The 26,072-nt window shown below is 32.7% G+C and overlaps 1 protein-coding gene across 1 annotated transcript in view; it reads right to left on the reverse strand.

The window, feature by feature from the left end:
• LOC126972767 (protein amalgam-like) overlaps positions 1-25,945 on the reverse strand; it is a 154,647-nt gene extending 128,702 nt beyond the window's left edge. Inside the window, exons 1-2 of the mRNA XM_050819805.1 lie at positions 25,817-25,945; positions 3,990-4,145 (exon numbers count right to left, since the gene is read on the reverse strand). Of these exons, the coding sequence (XP_050675762.1) occupies positions 3,990-4,056 (67 nt within the window). The 5' untranslated portion in view covers positions 4,057-4,145; positions 25,817-25,945. The remainder of the gene's footprint in view (positions 1-3,989; positions 4,146-25,816) is intronic.
• Between the last annotated feature and the right edge of the window lie 127 nt (positions 25,946-26,072).

The following is a 26,072-nucleotide window of genomic DNA, read 5'->3' on the forward strand; positions in this document are numbered from 1 at the left end:
GAGAAATACAATAAATTCCTTCTTATTTGAATTTTCGTCGTATAACCTATAATAATTTGTCGCTCTATAAGGGGTATACTTCTCTTTATCCTTTCTTCTTACAATGAGACGTTCAGTCACCTCCGCGTCAGATACCGAGGATTCGGATAGGGGAAGTTCGTCTGCTGGTTCTGCGTCGCTCTGGCCGTTCTTCGGCCTTTTACCTGTACGCTTCCCCATGGCGATGGGGAAGCGCACTTAACAATTTATATATACAAAAATCGAATATTTATAAACCAGGATAAACAATTTACAAGTATGAAAAATATATGCACTATGAACAATAATTTAAACAATTTTTTTTTGTATAAGCGCGCCTTCCTTCGTTCACTCGTTCCCGCCAAAAAAAAAAACAAAAACAAAAAAAGCAATGAAAAAAAAACCGGTATCTATAGCGTTCTAGACGAAACAAGTTTGACAGCTCTTGTCAAAATGATGGAACGTCTTGGCGCGCTTTTTAACAAGAACTTTCATTAGCCATAGATATAATAAATTGTTCCAAAGAGGACGATCATAATTGTAACCCGTGTATAGTCTGGCTTTTATAATTATTGACTATTAAATTTAGGGCTGCCACTTTTCTTGAATGGAAACAAAATAGGTATAATAAATACTACGCGATTTTCCAATATGGCATTTTTTTTTGTCATTAATTTCAATCATCTGTCAGAAATTGGTAACTACAATATTTTAGGTTTTTATTCATATCCACAATATATGTATGTAAAGCTATATGTTGTATAATAATTTAAGGATCATCTAGGTAAGTTATAATGAATATTTAACTTCTTTGTCTGATAGATTTATTCTGTTTATCTGCTTTTCCCGGCTAAAGTCCCAAATGAAAAATATATACAAAATTAAAATATTTCTACTACTTCAACACCCCAAAAATAGTGCCCGTTTCTTATTTTCGGTAGTCAGTTTATTTTTATTATTCTTAAGTCAAGAAATTATCATATAATACTTTTTTTAATTCCTAATTAAATAGCGCGAATTTGCTGACGCGCGTTCTCTTATGAATTGTACTAATAGGCAGCCTAACGAAACTCTCTAAGAAAAAAGCGATTCATTCGATTGTATGAAACGTGCACTCATTGAAAGATTGACAGATGACGGCTATAATCTTAAATAAACGGAAATGGCCGATATCCACTACTTATGTATGTAAGCAAGTGTTCGCTTTAAAACTTAGCCGGATTTTACTTCGGAGCCATACGCGATACTGTAATTACTGCTATTTCAAACTTATGTCAAATCACTGCACGTTCCACAGTAAACTAAATTTCAATTTTTACTTAGGCAGTCCTGCCTCTTATTACGAAGTATTTACATCCTCTTTATTAATAGAAGTAAACGTTATATATATATTATATTGATGCGCACAGTTTTAAGTCTTAATCTATACTAATATTTAAGCTGCAGTGTTTGTTTGTTTGTTTGTTGGAACGCGCTAATCTCTGGTACTACTGGTCCGATTTGAATGATTCTTTCAGTGTTGGGTAGTCCATTTATCAAGGAAGGCTATAGGTTATGTTTTTTTTTTCAAAATTAGGGATCCGTAGTAAAATTGCTATTTTGTAACACAAGGTGTAAAATCGAAAACCTATTTCTGCGTGCGCTGCAAAAACTATTGACAATAGAACAAAATGATGTACAGGCTATAATATAGGCAATATTTTATTACTTATAAAACTATCGCGTGAATTATACTTTATATGGCAAAACAACGTTTGCCGGGTCAGCTAGATATGTATAAATTTGTATATTGAGGGCTATTGTATTCCGTTCATATCTATATTGTGTTGACTATGTGTCAGTATGTTATTAAAATGTATGTCCTCTCTCTAACTTAACAACTGTAGGCATTTATTTTAATTAGAAACGCCACAAAAGTCACAGCCCTGATTATAAGATATCGTAAACAATTACATCATTTATTTTTATGGCGTTACTTAGATAATAATATGGTGGATGTTATAGAATATTGATGGTATAGTGACGTTGATATTTAGTTTATATTATTGAGCAATTAATTTATAATATTTATATCTAGTTTCTTAGTTTCTACTTTATTGTGTATTTGTACTAGTAACATAATATGTTATAGATGCCATGACGCGAAACTATTTTTTTATTTTATTCAATTTTTACAATACGGGGCAGGCAACGGTCATAAGTCATACAGCCTCTTCAATTGTAAATACTACTTTTATATATTTGTTACAGCAGGAAGCCTAAGGATATAAATTCAAGACTGAAAAAATTATATCGATACTCAGAAACTACTTCTAGAAATAGAATTTATTCTAATTAACTTCAAAAATTTAATGTATTATAAAAAAAATGCTAATATCCAGGGTTCAACAACATTCAATTTTCGTACATTATCTGTGTCACGTATACAAGGTTGCGATCGTAATAATATCAGCTTGTCTATGACTAATTCTTAGAGCAGGTTTAAATCTAGACTAGAGCTCGGTGCCTCTAGAAATATTGACGTAATTACTGTGTCATTCTTTTTTTATATTCGTAAATGTCATATAAATAATTTAATTTAATGCCGTAATTATATTCGCCGTTGACAAGCAAATGGCACATTATAAGGCCATGAATCGTGAATAGTTTTGGGATAAAAGCAGAAAACGTCTTAGGACAGAAAGAAAATGTAGCTTTTTATCTCAAAATACGGTTTAATAGCTGATCATGTTGACCCGGATCATGTTAACGTCTGGCATTCAAATTCAAATATTTTTATTCAAAATAGGATGTGACATCACTTATTGAAAGTCAAAAACTATCACCCATTCCTAAAAGAATGCCTCAGACCTGAGAAGAACGGGCGCAACAAACTGAGCAGGCTTTGTTCTTTTCATCGAAAAAATATGTTTACGAAGTAATATTGTACAATTAAATTAATATCCTGAGGGCGGTCGCTCCACTCCCAATCTGAGGTATCATTAAGAAAGTCATTTATGTTATAGTAACCTTTACCACACAAAGTTTTTTTACAATACTTTTGAATAACGAAATACTTCTGTTTTGAACATTTTCTGGGATCTTGTTATAAAAGCATATACATCGCCCCACAAAAGACTTACTAACTCGACTTAGCCGAGTAGTAGGCATCATAAGTTTATGTCTGTTCCTGGTGTTAGCATTATGGTTATGACAGTTTCTAGCAAATTCACTTATGTGCCTATGAACATACATTACATTATCAAGAATATATTGAGAAGCAACAGTCAAGATGTTAATTTCTTTGAACTTTGCTCTCAATGATTCTTTAGCACCTAGGTTATAAAAAGCGCTAATAGCCCTCTTCAGCAGCACAAATATTGTATTCATATCGGCAGCGTTGACCCATAGCAATATACACCCCCATATAGGACATAATACTATGGACATAACTAAAGTATACTAGTCTAGTAACGAACTTCTTGCATCCCACAGCCACTTTGTGGAATCAATTACCGGTTGCAGTTTCCCCGAACCGATACGACTTAGGGTCTTTCAAGCTAGTCTTTCAAGAGAATACACCCATCTTACAGACCGGTAACGCATCTCTTTGCCCCTGGTTTTGCGAATGTCCATCGACGGTTACCTCACAAATTCCCATCGTTATCTCTTTCCCGTTTTCCCTCCTCTTTAATAAAAAAAATCAATAACACCGCCCAAAGCTTAAGTATTAATCAAACATATTTTTTATATTGCATGGCATTTTGCATTCATCACTATCATCATCAGCCGGAAGACGTCCAATGCTGGACAAAGGCCTCCCCCAAAGATTTCCACGACGATCGGTCCTGCGCTGCCCTCATCCAACGTATTCCGCCGATCTTGACCAGATCGTCAGTCCATCTTGTGGGGGGCTACCAACACTGCGTCTTCCGTTACGTGGTCGCCATTCGTGGACTTGCATTCACTCATAGAAAATTATTACGACATACCTGAGCCTTGGGATAAACAGGCAAACACGAAGAACGCGATGCAAATACTCAATCTTCTTAACTCCATGGCAACACTGCGCTGGATCACTTGTTTAAAATATTAATTAAACTTGTAACAATCACTGGCACATTCCTCGTAGACAAGAACTTAGTATTCTGAAAAAAAAAAGGATTTGTTATTAATTATTAGGTAACGTGCAAATAGGTTTGAATGCGTTCCATTTTTGAAATAAACTGGCGTAGTCATATTGTAACTTTTTTACAATGCAATTATTCACTTTAACTGAACTGAAATCTGAGCTGAATTTTTAATATATTTAACAAGTCATTTTCGGTCTTCAAGCATAACACATTTGACTATTTATTGAGCCGTTTCATTAAATGCCAGTATTTAACGAACAGGCTATCCATCCAATTGAGTGACTGATATAATTAGATAACTAAATACTTATATAGTTGTCGTACATAATATCAAAGTATAAGATGGTATGTACGTTGTTCCTATTTAAGAGCAATTAATGATAGGGCAATAAGGGCCATTGTGACATCAAACACGTTTAGCGATAAGACACGTCGTGGCTACAGAATATCGAACCTAAAGCTTAGAAACATATTATATATATGAGCAGAAAATTCAACATTTAATGCTTAGATGATTTTTCTTTTATGAAAATCAGGGACAAGACGAACAGGACGTTCAGCTGATGGTAATTGATACACCCTGCCCATTACAATGCAGTGGCTCTCAGGATTCTTGAAAGACGCAAAAATCCTGAGCAGCACTACAACTGCGCTCGGCACCTTGAGACATATCGTTGAGTCTCATTTGCCTAGTAATAACACTAGCTACAGCGCCCCTTTGACCGAAACACAGTAATGCTTACACATTACTGCTTCACGGCAGAAATATGCGCCGTTTTAGGCAGGGCGTATCAATAACCATCAGCTGAACGTTGCTCGTCTATTCCCTTTATTTTCTTTAAAAAAATATTATTATAGCAGGATAGTCAAATAAATAGGATTATAGCAACAATTCTAGGATGATGAATCTTATGCAGATTTTAGGCATCTTCATTTATATATTGTTGGATATATGCAAAATATGCATAAGATCCCAAATATCCGGTTCTTTAGAATTGTCATAGGTTTTTCGCATTGACCAGATTTCGCTATTCTAATTTGCCAGTTGCCACGACAAATTACATGATAATAAGTATCATTACCTACAATGAATGAAGCATGATAAAGTAATGTAAGCTTAAACTACAAATAATTACTCTATATCGAGATCAAAGGAGTGGAAGGAAGGCCTGTATCAATAAATTTATGCTATTTTTGTCCACACGGCTGGTATCCCCAAGTACTTCCTGAGTCTACATTGTCTATGTTTTAGAGTTTTTTTCTTTGTAATTGGGTGGCTTAGGTAATCTTATACAGCCAAATATACATATACAAACTAAAATGGTAGTGGGCAGGCGACATAGCACGCCTACAAGACCAAAGATGGGCAGCAAGGGTGACTTCATGGAAAGAACCCGAAGGCAAACGATCCAGAGGGAGACCCTAAATGAGATGGGAGGACGAAACAACTAAAGTCCGCTAACTAAAGATGAAAGAAGCTCAAAACAGAGATAATTGGCTTTCTTTGGAAAGGGCCTTCACCTGTGGAGAGGTTCTTACAAAATGAAAATTTAATAAATTAAAATAATTTAGAAATAAAATCTTAAACTAATAATAATAAACTAACCTAGAAATAATATATTTTAACTTATATACTACCAACAAGAACATCAAAATTTGTTTTTTTTTTGTTTTAAGATATTTTGTAAGTATAAAAGGTTTTTTATTTTTATTTTATTATTTATGTATCCCGACGATTTCCCAAAAAAACATAACTTTTACGCAAAACCCTTTTGTAAATATACAGTTACAATTACACGTGTTTTAATCCAATACGTTTGTTGAAAATAATATTTCATCATACATCGAGATCATCCCGAAAATATTTGTTTAAGCTTCAATGTCAAATGACGAAAGAGAATAACAATTATGTTAGTCGACAAATACGGTCATGGGTCAATGAGTGACATTGAGTACCTCTAGGGCTTGGCCCTAATTGTAGGATTTAAATGTTTTTTTAGTTTGTTTATAGTCATTTCACTCATTATAACATATGAAGATTTGGCTGTATCGCTCAGCCGTTGACATATTCATCTATACAATAAAAACGAGTGTGCTTTAGACCACACTACTGAAGTAAAACAAAATAATCAAGAAATCACCGTTTGCATAACGCTTGCGTTTGTTCCTAACGTTCAGGTCACGCATTTACCTAATTATTCCCCGAGTTAAGATTATAACATTTTAATTTTATTTATTTCGAGACCCCATCATTACAGGTTGAAATATTCTGGGGACCATCTTGTCAGTAAAATAAATAATTTATGAATTTATTTTAAAAGAATACTATATTAATGATTTTAATGCACAAAGTCTCGACGTGTTTTGGGTGAAAAGAAATCAAGAATATCCAGATCTGGCAAGGGAAGCTCTAAATTAGTACCATTCGCCACTTCAAACGCGTGTGAACTGACAGTCTCTTCATTCGTGAAAATTAAAACTTCAAATAGAAATAGACTTAACTAAGAAACCAATATGAATTTTTTTATTTAAAAATGGCACCTGGCTTTGACAAATTTTTGAAACTAAAACAATACCATCCTTCTCACTAAAATTGTTTTTTTACTGTAGATCCTGGTCTTTTTCATTCTACTGGCGACCCCATAAGAAAAGTTCTCAAAACCCCACAGATTGAAAAACAGTGCAATCAATAAACGAAAAATATTAATAATGTTTGTCACGCGTCAATGAGTGACATTGACAGCTTAGGGGCTTGGCTCTAATTGTGGATTGAAGTGTTTTAATAGTTCGTATGTTGTCATGATTAGTGTGTACTTACAAAAGATTTAGGCATATCGTTGACCAATGTCTAATCTATAGAATAAATTATGAATCTACTCGAATTCATTAAGCAATTGGTGTAATCAAAAAAAATTGTAACTCCATAAACCAAAACTCAAACGAAGTTTTTCAAGAAACATGGCTGCAAAGTTGAACCACAGACTGATGAACAAATAAAAACATCAAGCTCGATTCGAATCAGAGCACTTATTTCGTGTTATTTATAAATGTGCAATTAAAAACAAATAATTACGATCAAAATATTAAAAAGAAAATGAACGTTTAATATTTTTACATTTACGTAAGCATATTGAAAGTTTTTTTTATGATAATAAGGGGCTAAAGCAGGACGTTCAGCTGATAGTAATCAATACGCCCTGCCCATTACAATGCAGTGTCGCTCAGAATTCCTGTAAAACCCAAAAATTCTGAGCGGCACTACTATTGCGCTTGTCACCTTGAAACATATAAGGTGTTAAACAGTAATTTCACTAGCTACGTTGCGCTTCTGACCGAAGCACAATAATGCTTACACATTACTGCTTTACGGCAAAAAAATGAGTTTGTTTATTTGTGTGCCATGGTAATAACACAATCATTACTAAAACTTTGAGTTGTTGCTTGGAATAAGACAGTCATATTAAACCTTTTTATTTATAAAAACAATAGCGTTCTTATTTCAAATTCATACATCTTTGACATTTCTAGAAACGAGTTCGCCGTCCGTTATGGAAGACAAAAAATTAACTTCATTAATTCAATAGGTTTTTTATTTCCCTTGATTGAAGGCAACCCAAGGGTGTGGCTCTAATGTTATTAGAGAGGGAGAGATGGGCCGTGGATTATTTTATGATTTATTATGGCTTTTGCGCCCCTTGGGCGTCGTGAGACGGTTGATGCTTTCATTTATTGAAATAATATTTTGGTACTGCTAAATGACTCTTTTGTAAAGGAATTATGGTGATCCTGGGACCCACATAATGGTTATCAATAGTGAATTAATTAGTCACTTCGCCAGTGATGTCAGCGCTTTGCGCATTTTATAATGTACTAGCTGCCCCGACAGACGTTGTTCTGTTTATAGTAAAAAAGAAACTTGCGGGTGGAATTTCTTAAAATCGGTTCTTAGCTGACCTCCACTCGGCGAAAGGAATATTCCTACTAAATTTAAAGTCTCTACGCCTTACGGTTCCAGAGATATCGTGATGAGTGACTATATATATATATTGTTGACTATATAGTGTTGCATCATTTTACATATTATATTGTAATTGAAATGATCTGTAAATCTTGATATAAAAGAGTGGCAATGAGTTTCTTGCTACTTCTTCTCATTAGCTCAACCCTTTACGAAGTAGCGGTAGATTCAATAAGAAAAATATATTTTTTTTTTGACATTCATAAGTGTCATTTCCGTGACCTACTTGAATAAACTGATTTTGATTTGATTTGATTTGATTATAGGTGGAAATCCCATCTATATATATATAGATAGATAATTGGACTTAGTGCCTGAAAAACGTTCCAGGCCACAAATATAGCATTTTAAGGAATTCGTGTTTAAAGTTTAACAAATATTAGTGTATTCCATACATGTGGGTTGAGCTACTAAGTCATGATGTCATTTAATAAGTGACAGTAGGGCTGCCATTTTTTTTTCAGTCCGTTAATATGAATCACGTGACCGGTTTTGTGTTCTTAACTCAATTGCGACATGCTTATAGTATGGAACGCTTTTCTGGAATTCCGTCCATTATAGAACAATTATACGTCTACATAGACGTATATGTGTCTATATAGAGGTTGAAAGTTGATCTCTATTTTATTTTCACGCAGACTAACAGTGACATACAAATCGCAAGTGTAAGACGTAGCTTGTCACGCACACTAAAGTAATAAGCCTGGCCTATTTTCATCGGATGTCTAGCAGCAAGAGACGTATAAATTATCAACGTGTATAATCTAGTTTGTAAAACCAAATGTTGACAATTTTGAAATAAATATTATTATGAATATAATTTTATTTATTTAGAGCTGATGACTGACAAGATGATCCGCTATAACCAAAATACAATAAAAAAAAAGAACATTTAAATAATTTTTCAATATACTGGATTTCAAGAGAGCCCATTAGGTTTATGCGCAAAAAGTTAGGTAATGCCTCCATTTTGAAACACAAATTAAAATATATATTCGTACTCTCTGTCTATTCCGGCTTTTTTGTGCAACGGATATAGAAATTGCATCATCCTTTAGCAATGAATCCGTTAATTTAATTAAAAATAATGATCTATGGCTTACGTATGTGTCAAATATTAATATTAAAGGATTTAATTATAAATTATGTCTTCGATACGAATCCTTGTTAGTTACATCAACTCGATTTTGAACGGTTTTCTATTTCAACGATATAAGAGAGATAAACAATGTGCTTTCAATACACGTTTACAAAAGCTTCTTAACTTTCCATATCTTTGCTAACGAAAGTGTAAGTGAAATTACTTGTACAATGAGTATTTGTGTAAGTAGGGTTACCATGAATTTCAATATTGTGTAGAACTTTAAATTAAGTACTTTTTCAGTGCGGGTTGGCAACGTCGCTTTCAACCAACGAATCTCTATCTTGATCTTTTGAAATTATTAAATTATATATTAATACGACCTAATATTATTTTTTTTTTTTTTTTAATTTTGTTCACATTCTTACTGTACTTTTTACTTCTTTATAGCATTTTTCACATTTCACACAGATATTGGCGCGAAAAGTAAATTAAATTAGACTCTATGGTCTTTTCTCGGGATGCGAAAAATGTCTTAAAAAATAGGTAAGTGACAGTTACAGTGATATATAGGCTACACCCACCAATCTTTAGGATTGTGTCTAAATTCTACAAATTTAGCTACAAGTCCACAACAAGTATAAAACATGAGATCATATATATGTAGACATCTAGTAGTTGACAAACAATTTCTTCAGACAAGTTTCATACAAACTTTGTCCACGACAAGTTATATATTTTAGTATTTTAAAAACATTACATACTACTTGTATTTGAAATATGTATTAAACTTGTAAAATACATGTATAATACCTTGGTGTAATCGAGGGGTAAGACTTACAATACACTAGAGGTTAGACCAACAAAATGTGTGAGACAGATGAACATTTCTAACGGAGATACAAAGAGAAAGTAAACGAATTTATTGTCACTGTAACCGATTTTGATTGACAGGTCGTAAACAGTCAGTTTTAGTATTTTGAATATTAAGCCACTAGCTAACGCACTAGATTTCACAATCAATTCAAAGTTGGTCATGCATATATGGTGCTACTTATAGTTAGGTACTAAATCTTTAAGTTTTCTTTCAAACTAACACACATACTCACCAATACATATAATCACACACACGTTCACATACACACACCCACACACACACACAATTTTTATTATGTTATTATTGTTAGCAGTTTTCCTTCCCTTAGTTAATTAATTATATTATGATAAGGTCAGCTTGTTTATTATTACATCATATTATTATGTTTTTGCTATGGAAGAGCGGGGCCTCCTACTACAGGCAACTGTTTGGTTAAAAGGAGACACCAACACTGATATTGTATATTTTGTATTTTATTGTAATAAACACATATTTGTATTTGCATATTGTACAGTCGCGTCGTCTAAACGATAGTATTTACTAAATCTATGGTTCATACACGGATCGGCAAGTACTAGGTATTTATTTGACAACATATTAAGAACTCCTAACTGTTAAAGCTAAGCGGTAAGTAAAAGTGTTAATGTTCGTCAAGCAAACAAAGGAGAGTTTGAGATATGAATGGATAAACACATGTTTATAGGACTCTGTAAACAGATAAGATGAAGAGATAAAGTTTGGTACTTCTTTAGAGAAGTAACACGAAAAAAGTGTGTGTCTACTTTATATATGCACGCAAGAAGTTATACTTCTTTGGCCTAACAAAGCAAAAATTATTTATATGATTTATTCCTCGTGCTATTCTACGTTTTTAGAAAGAACAATTTTGTCTCATTTATAACGCATTAACTTTGATTACACATTTCAGATGGCTTTAGACTACATTATTCCCGAATAATTACATCATTTTTTGGACAGAACAGCGTCCGTCGGATCAGCTAGTTGTGATTTGTGAATAAAATACCACTGTCATATTACGCGTAAAACGTATATAAATCGTAAGCGTAATTATCACTGACCTCTACTATACACCACTGGACTGCCGCCCGTCAAAGTGCTTTTGTGCCTGTTTGATATTCGCCATTTTGGCGCTGTTGGCCATGTAGCGAGAGTCTGCGGTACTAAAACTAGTGAAGATAACCTCAGCAAATATGGTGGAAACTATTTACAAAAAAAGAATGTGTACTTTATTAAGTTGATTCCAGAAATATAAATAACATGGAAAACGACCGAAATTAATTCAAAATGCAATAATACTGCAGACTATTGTACGTTCCTTTGCAGCCATTTGTATTCAAAATTAGTTCTCTTTACGCTCGCGAGTGGCGTTTCAAATAGGCACAAAAAAATTCTTTCAAACAAATGGAACAGCCTGTCCAGTAGTATTTATACAGGTTAGTGGTAATTATTTACGCTGCGTACACCTAATAAAATTTAACGTATACCACCGGATTGTCGTCAACGAATTTTCCAGAATAACAAAATTGCATGCCTATAACTGTTGATTGAAATAGTCGTCCAAAGATAAGGCTAATAATTTGTCCCAATTATCTAAGTAATAATTGATAAACTTAATAAATCTGTCGTATTTACTTGAACTCTCTATGTATATAGAAAGTCGCCCTACTGACCTGTAAGCAATAACTCATAACGAATGTAAACTGATACAATAAATAGTCGGTCGGTCGCTCAATTGGTTCTCTTTGTGATTGATGGCTTCTTAAGATCCTTTCATTGGGAAATTATAAAATTGTCATATGAAATCCTTGGATGAATTAAACAGTGGACTGGAAACCCAATAAGAATATATTATGGAATAACGAACGACCATCTTGGACAATTTAACTACTTTTTTATGAGAATAAGGGATGAGGCGAGCAGGACGTTCAGCTAATGGTAATTGATGCGCCTTGCCCATTACAATGCAGTGCCGCTCAGGATTCTTGAAAAATCCAAAAATTGTGAACAGCACCTCAATTTCGCTCATCACCTTGAGACATAAGATGTTAAGTCTCATTTACCCAGTAATTTCACTAGCTACGGCGCCCTTCAGACCGATTACAGTAATGTTTACATATTACTGCAATCGGTCTGTAATAGGAAATAGTAGGTAGGTAACTGTAGGTCGGAAATAGGCGCCGTTGTGGTACCGATTATTTAGCCGGCATCATGTGCAAAGCAGCCTCCCACTGGTTTTAATTTTAATCGTTACTGTATTTCCTAAATTTATGCGATCTTGATCAATCTCAAAAGATCTACGATTCTTTATTCGCGATGTAATACTTAAATATTCATCTATTCAAAATGATTTATCAAGTAAGTGATACCAATCCTGTGTCAAGGGGACATTTAATCTATGTATATCGCTAAAAATGGCGCGACAGATAACATAATATCGATTTTGCATTACTCTACAATTCTATATTGGCTATGAATTTTAAAGTATAATTGTACACTTAGTCCTTTTTCAGTATGAATATTGAGGTCGTACAAAAACGGAAAATTGAATATTAATACAATATAAATTTAAGCCGTGGGGTACTTTTGTGTATTATTTGTGCCATATTATATTATATCTTAGTATATATAAATTACATGACACGTTGTTTGTCCGCGATGGACTCCTAAACTAATGAACGGATTTTAATGGGGATTAATTCATGGAGTGCAGTTTGGTCCAACTTGAGAGATAGGATAGTTTTTATTTCGATTTGGGACCCATAATTATTTTTATTTTCAATATTTGTTTTGTATGGACTTATTTTCTATGAGAGAATTTAGTGATGCACGGTTTGTCAGTTCCGCTGTGAAATAATTTCATTATAACAACAGGGAGCATTTTTTACGAAATAATTCTTGATGTTTTCAAATATTATTGGCAAATTCCCATAAAATAGTATTTTTTTATTATTTACAGAACACCTTCTGTCGGGTCAGCTAGTTATATTATATTTTTATCTAACTCGCCTCTTAAAGACCATGAAAGACACCGTCCTGCGGTATCAGAGCTGTATGCCTAAAGTCTTAGATCATTATTAAGTCTAGATAAACTATGACAGCTGTGAAAACACAAAGCGTCATACAAATCGCGAGTGTAAGACGTAGCTTGTCACGCACACAAATGTATTAAACCTGGCCTGCTTCTATCGGTTGCCTAACAACAAGAGACTCTATCTAGACGCATAAATTATTTATTGTTTTATGCCTGAAGCACGTTTCAGACAGAAAACTGTTCAGTGAGCTCTGTTTGATTTGAGTGATAGTTGACAAAAACTTCATTGGGAGATTTTTCTGCACCAGTAGAAGATTTAAACAGGTAGCCATAAATAAATTAAAGCAATATATTTTTTTAATTTGACCAAACAAATGTTATATATTCAGTCCTACGCAAATAAAATTGAAAAATAAAATATATAAAATCTTGTGTGCTTTGTTTAACTCTCAGGTTGTGGCTTCGCTTTAAAAACATATCAAATTGTTTAGATTTGCAAGAGCGACATCTCAAGTCAATTTCCTAATATGCAAATATTGGGTTTGTGCAGGTTATCAACTGTAAAGTAGATCTTGTAGATGAAGCTACAACCTGAGAGTTGAACAAAGCATACTAGATTTTATGACGATACGTCACTCGAACGGTCAGCTCGGTTGGAAGAGCACTTGCACGGAACGCGAGAGGTCGTGGGTACGAGTCCCGCATCATTTATAAAATTTTGTTTCCAAATTTATTTGTGTATTAATCCCAGAAGTGAGGGTTATCACTTTAAAAGCATAGCAAATTGTATAAATTCAGTAAACAAATAATTTTAATCACAATAAACGTGGTCACCACAAATTAGTAGGCACGAAAAAGAAGCTATCGCGCGGCTACTAGATTACTTACAGGATGTTCCGAAATGATACTATGGAAAAATTTATTTATTTAATTATGTATTCTTATTTTCGAATTTATTTTTCATGATTACGGATAAGTAGCCTTAAGGGAAGCGGCGCGATTACCTTTCCTGCAGAAAAAGGTAATGGTAAAAATAAACTCAAGGACATAAAAACAGAATTCAATAAAAAGTCGTTTAACCTTTCATTTCAAGTAACAATTCAAATTACCGCCAAAAATTCACAAATACTCCTCAACATACCAAAATAGTCGCTGTACTAATATGGAGTAATTACAATTCAGTATTTTAATATTATTAAAGTATCACTGTGTGGCATTGTCGTAGTGAAGTCGTTAAATGAAGATAATTTTAACAAGAGAAAATAGTAATGATAATGGAACTGTTCCTTCCTGATACGTCTTATAATATAATGGGTTTAAAATGTGAAAAAAAAATACAAATTAATTGATTACCCAGTTATAAATCGTAACGTCTAGGCGGAGAGTTAGGGTTGGTAAATAAATAAAACATATTATATCAGTCCTTTTTTAAGTTTTTTGCTGATGGACCCCAGGAATGTCAGCATCAGGGTTGCCAACCCTACAATATAATATAGTATCCTACTGTTTAAGGTGTCTATCTACTATTATTTTAAAATATATTATAGTATGCGATACTACTATATTTTATCAACATACAGAGTGTATATTTTCAGTGATGAACAAAATAGAGCCAATCAGTCTGATAAAAACAGAGTTAATGGTGTTCTGTAGTTTAAAATAAAATATATAAAGTAATTATAGTAGCAAATGCTTCCATAAAAATAAAAACCTATCAATCAAAGTTCAAAGCAGTAAAAAATATTAATAGAAATGTTTATTAAATTAATTCCCTGTCTATTATACCTTTTTGGGTTCTGAAACCAAAAACACTATATTCGGTTCAAAAAACAAATTGACAGCCCTAGTTCTTAGAAATATGACGATCCCATCTCTTTCGAATTTATTTAACAATTTAACACCTATAATTATTTTCTTACCGGATCACATAACGTTTAACATTTTCTATAAGTTAATTATAACGTTTTATTTAGTCTTCGTTATTTTTATACTAAAAGTACGAGACTCAGTGCGCATGTGTGACGCGCACTTAACAGGTTTTAATTTAGTAAAACTACTTGTAATTCAACAGTATTTACTACCACAAAAAAAATACTACAACATATTATGAAATGCGAAGGCCATGTTAAGAACTCACGACTGCCAACACATAAAAATTCACCGAAAAAAATAACCTCGCCAGGAACAATAATCGAATCGTTCACTCTTTTGGCGCGGTGTCACTGAACGATCAGTCAAGTACTGGTTATGATAATGACGCTCGGAAGTCAGCTTTCTTTTACACAAAAACTGTTGGATTTATGTCACAGGGACAAATGAGACCGCGACATGTATTATTAATTTTCATTGAAGAAATCTATCTTCACGATCTGGAACGAATGAATGAACTTAGCCATTTTTGTGCCTAACATGTTGTTTCTTAGAACACGCTCTGTATATCAGTGTTTTGTTTTGCAATGAATAAGTCAATTTGTTCTTGGAAAATCAATAATTTATGTGAAAGTTTGTAGTTATGTATATTGCGTTTACTCAAAGTATATTATTGCTCAGAGCTTGTAAATAAATTGCAGGCATAAACAACGCAATTGCACGCAGATCTATTTGATTTTTTTTTCATTTTTTGACAGCCTTTTAAACAATATAACAAGTGACAGATTCTATGTTAATTGTAACTACCTATTGTAGGTACTTCAGCAACATTTAGTATGCAAACACGGACTAGTAAAAAAATAAGGACTCCGTGTCACCTTACATAACAGTGTAGCACCAAAACAAGCCGATTAACATGTAAAGACATAGCCCCGCGCACACACTTACACTACTACAGGCTAATAGACGGCCATTATATATTTGCGTCTCAAAAATATATTTTAAAAATGCCGTCATGCGTTGTGAAAAGTGTAAAAACAATAACTTTAAAGTATTTTTGGATATATGATTATTTAAGGGATAAAAAATTGTGTAACTGGTACACCCCGTAACCGCACATAAAAATGGCATAAAGGTGCTTCACTTGCTAATATCACGGCGCGGAGTCCTTCTTTTTTTACTGGCCCGTGTATGCAAACAAAAAAAAAATACGAGAATTAAACTTACATACAACTGTACTGACATGTAAACCACGTTAATAATGGCAATTCGATCAAGTTTTCTTTTTTTATTATAATATTAAAAAAAGAGTACAATGAGAACTTAAGACTAAGATGCGCCACAGAAACCTGTGTAGGTTTATTTGTGCAAATGCATCGCTTCGCTCATAACGACTGTACTTAAGAAGTATTTATATCAATATTTTATTTTATTAATAAGAAGGTATACTGTTAAATATCAAAAGATGAAAAAAAACCTAATAAACATAAAAATTAACATTATATTTGTACGAAATAACGCACTTTTGGCCCATTTGTTACGTCAATACGAGGTCCGAACAAGTGTAGTATAAAAAATATGGCTGTTCAATTATTCGTTGTGAAGGTACATCTCTAAGATAAAAATATCGAGTAATGGGTACGTAAATACTACAATATATAATGTTTCCACGTCTGTCGGTATGTCACGTCAGTCCGATTTTGTTCAAACAACAAATCAATAAATAAAAACCGTAAATTTAAGGCACTTATTTTAGAATACCTCAATACGTTATTCATTTATTGTATAACTGTGCATAAAAGAGAGTGTCCTAAGTAAGTTGTTTCTGCCTCATTATATTTATCTCCCAGAAACTCGGGAAATTGGGAAAATTGGTAATTCTGGTCTTCGGTCAATTTTATTGTATACTAGCTGACCCCGCAATCGTTGTATTGCCATAAAAATTAATTAAAAAAAAAACAATAATTAAAATATTTGGGGTATAAAAAAATAAATGCAACCGATTCTCGGACCTACCAAATATATCGTAGGTACTACAATTATTATTGTATTCAATTGCCATCTTGCAACTCTATAGCGGATTTGTGAAAGGAACAGAATAATATAAAAATCGCAATACAAAGATGTAGAGTAGTTGTAGATCGTAAAATGGACGAAAATTTTAATTTGTATGTATTTTTGCTGAATCATAATAAAATAAAAATATAAAATATTGTCAAAATAATGTGTTTAGGGGTGGGTCACCCTTATAATTTAAGGTTATGAAAAATAGATGTTGGCTGATTCTCAGACCTACACGATATGCACACAAAATTTCATACAAATCAGTGTAGCCGTTTCGAAGGAGTTTGGTAACAAACACCGGGACACGAGAATTTTATATATAAGAAAAATGCGCACAAATTTAACTCTTTAGCCATTAAACATTCATAAGATGTTTATTTTTTAAGCATTATATTCCATTATCACGTATTGAACCTAAAAAATAAACCTACCTATGATAAAAGTATTTCCTTATGATTAAAGTTTTTTAGACTTCTTTTATCTTATCTAGTAGGAATTCCTTAGATTAAGGAATGGTCTCCGCTGCGCTCCAACTAGATACGCCCAAGTGGGCGTGCTCGAGCCAGTCTCGAACAATGTGTGACGTTGACGTGCCACATGTTCTGTTAAACTTTGCTAATAATTGCAACTAAAATGCCGGGGTGCGTAGTAAAACTTTGTAAAAACAATACTACAAGACATAAGAACGACACTGGGATCACATAATATCATCAATAAGTATTTTGTATTTTATTAGTTTCAACGTAAAATAACACGAAGCGTATATGAATTTCAAAATTGTAAAGATACCACTGAATGTCAAGATGCCACGAACACAATCATCTTTACAAATAACCAATACACACCACAATATAAAGTTGCCGAAATAAAAAAGCTATTCTTCTTAGGTAGCGCGGTATCTAGTTGGAGCGAAGCGGAGACCAGAGAATCCTTAATCTAAGAGGAATTCATTATATTAATATTAGATTATAATGTAATATGGATACGCTATAATAATTGAACATCTGTTTGTCGTCAATAATGATTAGTATTTTATCTCTATGTTTTTGTTATGAAACAAATGACATTTGCTGTGAGTGATAAGTTTTATTGATACTATGTTGGACTTGTAGCTCGATTCTCTATAAAATATAGTTAATTTAAAAGGAATAAAAAATTTATATATATATAAAAAAAAAATTTAGATTTCCCAATAAGGAAGCTAATGTAAAAAGTAGAAGAGATGTTTTAAATCTTATCTGGTAGTACTTATCGTTGAATTTCGTTAACATGCACATGACGAGCATGTTTTACAAATACCAAGCAACCAGGAACAATGTAAATTAAAATAGAATATAACTGTAATGATTGAAATTAGCATAATAATGACCTTTTCGATGTTTTTATTTATTTACTGTATCATTAACATAGACGACATAGACGACATAATGTTTTATCTAAAAAAAAATGATCCCACAAAACCATCTTGATTCTTTGTCTGTGGAATTGTATATGTGAATTTGTTAAACTTATTTCTTCAATATCTTGAATAGTTTTTAAATTACTGTTTCAGCATAAATTCAATAAAATATAACCATTACCATTACTTTATTTAAATTACTAATTATCATTGCTTAGATATGGTAAGAATAAAATCGGCTGCCGATTCAGCTGTCATTTTTTGTCGCCCTAATTGGTTAAGATTTACGATTTTCATCGCGTCATGTTGTCTATGGCACCTAAATCTTTCATCAAGATATTATTAGCGGCTGATTTATTCAATTCTTGTTATTGAAATTCAAATTTATAATACCCTTTTCTTTAAAATAACCCTCAGTTTAAAATTTCAATGTCGTGGCCCCCTTGATTTGACACCTTTCATTTTGGCGCGCTTTCAAAACGTCATTGTCATCCGCCCCTCTTGTTTGCTAAATGTCTTTTTGTATTAAATTTCAAGGTTAAAAGGCTGAATCCTCCAATCCCACGGCTGTCAGCTGTTCAGTTTTTTATGAAGCGCTTTTTTTGACAAGTGCGGTTAGCGTTTCGATTACCTACCAATAGTTTCGATTACATTGTAAAAAAACTTCAAGGTGTTGGAAAATTGGATTGTTCTTTTAAAGTTTTATAGGTCATAGACAAATAGCCAGCCAGATTAAAAGATTAGCCAACAAGGAGGTTATTATGTCTACACTTAAAACTATATTTAATGAAATGAAAAATAGTATGAAAAAGAGACAATTATGTAGTAAAAAGCAGGAAGTTCCTATCTCCGTAAGATATTAAAAGATAGCTTAAATTGGTCAGTAAAGTAAAGTTATGTAACTTTAAACTATACAGCTATATATAATATGAAGAGTAGTTATTTATTAAGCCAATAAAATGAAAAAGTAATATTGTTATTTAATATTTGTCATTTTAACAATTATATTACATGCAGTGCAATACTGTAAATTTTGAAATCCGATTATTTAGCGCAGTCAATTAGTTTAACTGAAAAAATGTATAATTTTTATTCTGACACTTCCATTTACTTTTGGTTTTGTACTTAATAATAACCGACGGAAGTCCTTTGTTATTCCTAGAATATGTTATTCCTAGTAAGCGCAATAAGCAAAACAAGTATAATACCGAGTTTTAAAACTTGATTGCAATAATTATTATTTGTTTTTTATGAAAATAAGAGACGAGATGAGCAGGACGTTCAGCTGATGTTTATTGATACGCCCTGCCCATTACAATGCAGTGCCGCTCAGGATGCCTGAAAAACCCAAAAATTCTAAACGGTACTACAATTGCGGTCGTCACCTTGAGACGTAAGATGTTAAGTCTCATTTGCCCAGTAATTTTACTAGCTACGCCCTTCAGACCGAAACACAATAATGTTTAAACATTACTGCTTCACGACAGAAATAGGCTCCCTTGTGGTACTCATAGTCGAGCCGGCATCCTGTGCAAAGTAGTCTCCCACTGGTAAATTAAATATTACATAATAATTGAATACTTATATAATATTACGTACCAGCTTTTAATGTGTATCTAAGACAGATTCAAAGACAATAACTTGTTATCAGCTAGAACTAGAGGTAGCTATTTTACTAACGTGAGTGATACAGTTACCTTTTCAGATAAAAACTTCGATAACATTTATCAATATTGATAAGATACAATTTTTGACATAAATTTGTCAGACAAGCATTTATACTTTCCCAGGAGTAAGTCACAAACATTTTTATGCTATTTTTCGTAACGGTGTTTGGATTTTCCATCCCACATCCCCCATTATTCGAATTTTTAAGAATAGTTAATCTAATCTATATCAGTCAATGTAATTCGATCAAAGAAATGAGTTTGTTTTTCCAATAAACTTAGAAAGTATATTGAGTAATGAATTACATATTCTTCTTTTAGTATATATAATATTATGGTTTGACTAAACGATCGTGTTACCAGTGCTCTAAATAATAAAAACAATCATGAAATTTGCAAAATTATTTAAATATTCTTCTTTTATTGTGTTATGGCTTGAGCTGGTGGTCTTGTTACCAATGCTCTAAAAAAAATAAAAATATACAATTATTTAAATATTCTTCTTTTATTGTATTCTGGTTGAGCTGATGGCCTTGTTACCAATGCTCTAAATATATAAATAAAAACAATCAAAGAAATGACACTTGTCAATGTGAAATGTTAAATTTTTTACCATTTATACCACTTCGGAAAAGCGCAACCTTATCTATTTCCCCATAATCCATAGGTAATGTCAAAGTCAATGTAAATTTATAGTTAAAGATGTTACAAATTTAGGAGTGGGCACATGTTTCGTCTTGACAGACATGCAAATATGTTAGTGGTTACGTTTTATAATTAATAATATTATAAAGTAATAGGTAATCGATTGTAGGAATTGTCGTTGCTTATTTATCTACAGAATTACAAAGAAGTTCATATCATTTTACGAACAGATTATTAATAAATTGAAATGTAAAACTATTCATAACATCCTCGTATCGTATTACATAAATATGCAGATTGCATTTGCACACATTGGAATTATTATCGTGCGAAGTTGCATGGCGGTAACCTTGACATTAGTATTATCTATGACTTGTACTTCTACTTTTTTGCTCACATTACTTATTTCTAATGAGTCATAGACACGTGTGATCGTCGATGGCGTAAAATCCATTGTTAATTCTAGCTGTTTTGTTACTAAGACTAGACTGTTTTCTAATTGTTATTTTTTAAATCAAATTTGGAACGTTTTTATTATATAAGACGTTTTGATCGTTTCCCGCCTAACTGGCGACATATTTTATTCGTGAATAATATTAAGTCAGTGTAAGGTGGTTTTCATCCTGAGTGGGGAAGCTTCATTTTTGTGAATAATCAGTGAAGAATATTTGTGAAAGTGAATAGTTATGGCGGAAATACGGAAATAGCTATGGCGGAAGTACTGCCCCGAACGATCACTAAACATACAGTTGATTGTACCACTACCACAGAAATAACTATGGCGGCACTACTTCCCCGGACAAACGCTGCATATAATATAATATTGACACACTTTATACCTACACAAATTACCTTGCCGCAAATAAGCCATATAGCCTGTGTTAAGAATACAACGTTGCACGACAACGATATATTTAATACAATATACTTACTTAAACATACATAAATATATATAAACATACATAAATACGTATAAACATCCATGACTCGGAAACAAACATCCATATTCATCATATAAATGCTTGCTACCTACATATAGTTGATCCCACTGCTACTATAGAAACAGCTATGGCGGAGATACTATCCCGAACGATCACAGGACATGCAATCAGTTCTACTGCTACTACAAAAATAGCTATGGCGGAAGTACTGCCCAGAACAATCACAGCACAAACAGTCAGTCACAGTGATACAAACTACTAAGTTACAATGATGGACTAAACGACTGTATTTAAAGAGTCAGATTACGGTATTATTTGACCCCTCAAAATACCCAGTAGCATTCCAAGTAAATACCTACATCAATCGTAAATAACATACAATAGAGAGACACGAATAGAAATACTGCTTGGAATTATTCAACAACCTTCCTACACTTCTAACATATCAATGAACATACCCATTGGTCAAATGAGAGTGTAGTCATTTGTGACGTGTGAAGAAAGGTTCGATTTTTAATAGAATTTTATGCTACCCTTACATATAACCCTTTTCATTTCAAAAGTCAATAATAATTATGGCTAAATTTCATTCTTTTCCCATGTATGCACTCAAGAAGTAATTTGGTCTAACGAAGCAAAAATCATTAAAATGATTTATTCCTCGTGCTATTCTGCGTTTGTAGAAAGAAAAATTTTGTAAAAATCTTGCAAAAATGGTTTTGACAATTAATTATTAAATAATGAATACTGAAGCTGTATGGGCTTGAACCCTGTGCTTGTCCTAATAATGGACGAAGTAACCAAAAAAAAATTACGAATGACGCAAACGTTAGAAAATTTTAGGAACCAACTTCACTCTGTTACTTTTGTGTTATAGTGATGTGCGCGCATCTTAATATTTCATTTTAAATTATTGTATTTCATTTCATTATTTATATTTCATTATTTAAAAAAGCATAATTTCAAAAAATAATACCTAAGTTTTGTATGTATCATAACGATTTCAACTTGTTCACGAGAAACCCAGCTAATGCTAGACGAGACAACATGTACAGCCTAGATAAATTAATATTCTTATATGATTATTTCGAACTTCTAATTTGCCTCTAGTAAACTTTTTTTTTCTTAATTTGTTATTTAGTGCTGTAAGTTCATCTTTAAGAAATAATATGTATTTTAAAATATCTAAATATTTTTTTGGACACGACAAACACGATTGGTTTTCTTTAAGAATAAAAAATTCTTATCCTGGCTGTATCGGCTAGAACCTTTTGTCGATCCGATCCTAATAATGATAAAAAGGCAGTTGCAAAAAGAGGTCTTACGGGATGAGATTCCTGTGTGCTTTCATTGATTGGCATTATGGCAAGTTACAAACAATGAAAACAAGGGCTTTCTTTGGATGTTGTAATGTTAAATAATTGTATTTCACATTACTTAGTGTGGTAGGAAGTTTTTATTAACTACCTTACCGAATCTACCATATTACTGTTCAGTCCTAAATATAGTTCCAATATTTCACTCGTTAGAGCTCCCTTTCATAAGAGCTCTCTTAGATCAGTACTTTAAAACAAGTCTTAAAACGTAATTCACGATCAAAATATGTATTCGTCTTTATAATACTGTATAAAATATAAAAATTTTACGTTTTAGTGTCAGTTAAAAATAATAATATATAATCAACCTGAATGAAAACTCCTAAACAAGCCCTAGGTACACAAATAACAATTATATCATCCACGTAGACAAAATTTTCATAAAAAATGTTCATAAAATGAAAACTACTGGGCGAAACTGTGTAAAATTGGAGTAATTGGTGTACATACTAAAAATATATATAAAAAAATACCGATCGAATTGAGAACCTCCTCCTTTTTGAAGTCGGTAAAAAAATAAATTACAATTACACTAATTACGTCTTCTGGAATACAGATCTGACTAAAACCTTAGATCATTTATACGTCTAGATAGACTATGACAGCTGTGAAAACGTCTTTAGAACTGAACTCTATGTTGAAAAATTCACGCACACTATTACAAAGTGTCGTACAAATCGGGAGTGTTAGACGTAGCTTGTCACGCACACTAAACTGATATTCCTGGCCTGTCTTTATCGGTTTTCTAACAGCAAGAGACTCTATCTAGACGTATAAATTATCTAACATTAAACCAATATGCTCAACATTTAGAATCACATACATGTACATTCGCATTCGCAACACATTGAAGAGTTACCATCAAATAAACAATCCTAAATTATTGTAAGCGGCATTTCTATTACGGTTGTCACCCAGACATAAGATATTGTTAAATCTCAATGCCACAGTAATTTCATTAGCTACGGCAGCCTTCCAACCGAAACAGATGGTGCTTTCACACTTATACTGCTTACGTCAACAGATAAAATATTTAAAGGTACATAAATTTGCCACTCAGGACATTTACCAGTTGGAGGCTCGTTTGCACAGGATGCCGGCTAGATTATGGGTACCACAACGGCGCCTATTTCTGCCGAGAAGCAGTAATATGTAAGCATTATTATTTCAGTCTGAATGGCGCCGTAGCTAGTGAAATTACTGGGAAAATGAGACTTAACATCTTATGTCTCAAGGTGACAAGCGCAGTTGTAGTGCCGCTCAGAACTCTTGGGTTTTCAAGAATCCTGAGCGGCACTGCATTGTAATGGGCATGACGTATCAATTACCATGAACTGAATGTCCTGCTCCTCTTGCATAACTAGTATATACAAAAGGTTTCTTTAATGCTGCTTACTCCCGAACCTTCGCAATTGACAACCGTTTTAGTAAGGAACCTCTACACTCAAGAATAACATTTGGGTCTCATAAATTGTCGCTTATCCACTAACTATCCACAATTAAACGCTGGTCTTGTTATCAGTATAAAATTAATTCAATGATTAAAACACAAAGCCTGCAATTTGCATCTCATATTTAAAAAACCAGTTTAAAACACGTTTTCATACTACATCGGAAATTGTTGATAAATACAGTAAAGTAAAATATTATGATTTACTATTACAATTACGTACTAGTTTTAAAAAGGTAGAGTTCCTAGTAATTAAGCGATTAAATCAAGGGAATATTTTTTAATATCAGTTTAGAACTACAGCTCTATAGCAATAGAAATAATTAAAAAAAGATCCTCCATAGAGCAAAATATTAGTTCTAATAATTGCTATTACAAAAACCAAAGAGTGTCCCACTTTACATTATTTGTAATATATGTCATACTGTACTGGGCATCAATGAAACCTCACAGGAAACTTCATCCCGTAAGACCTCTTTTGCAGCTCCTTTTTTTATATTTTTTAGGAGAGACAAAAGCTTCTAACCTTCACAGGAGGACAAGAATGTTTTATTGTCCTAAAGAAACGCTGAATACAAGTCGTGTTGGTCACGTCAAATTTTTAAATGACCAAATACAACTATTTTGTAATTTAAATAATAATGACCATCAAATATTTTTTCATTTATTGGAACATGGCAAAATAAACGCAGGTATAGAATTATTTGCCTGTACTTACGGACAATTACAGGGATTCAATTTGGTACTATAAAATAATTAATTTAAAAAATAAATTTATTAAGGGAAACATAACGGTTGAGCTTAACTTTAATTGTAGAATATTAATTTGTCAGGTTGTAGTACTAGGGCCAATTTTTTTTAAGTAAAATAATTCTCACTGGTGTTTTCAGTATATCACTCTTGCCTATATATGTATATGAAAGCTACACACTACAATCGCAACGTGCCTATATTCATTGATAATAACAATTTTATTAAAGCAATAAATAATAATATCGGTTAATGTACACATCGTCATAAAATACCGGCTGCATCTAGCTCAAAATAATCCATACGCCTTACCACACCAAAGCTATTTCGGTTTTCGCAATAAAACAACCGAAGCACATCAGAAAAAAGAAAAATGAATACACAGAACACAAGATTAAAACACTGGCACAAATTAAAAAAAAAATATTCAAAATAAGCGGCAAAATGGAACGCATTCAAATTTATAATTTAAAAATAAACTTCTCTCGTCAACGTACCAGCTGGTCCCACACGACTTTCTCACCGCGTTCGAAAACTCGACTGAGTTTCGTTCGTTTATTTTCCGAGTTCCGACGCTTGGCTTTTTGAACGAGTGCCGTAACTACGTACCATCTCGGTTTTACGCGCGTGTGTGTGAGATAGTGAAGGAAACGATTGATTATATTTTATCGATTATAAAATATTATTGCTTGCTGCATTAACCTTGTAATGACAATGTTTATATAATATCTACATTTATGTGACAATTACAGA

Source organism: Leptidea sinapis, chromosome 2, assembly GCF_905404315.1.
Source record: "Leptidea sinapis chromosome 2, ilLepSina1.1, whole genome shotgun sequence".
In the NCBI taxonomy this organism is placed as follows: Eukaryota; Metazoa; Arthropoda; class Insecta; order Lepidoptera; family Pieridae; genus Leptidea; species Leptidea sinapis.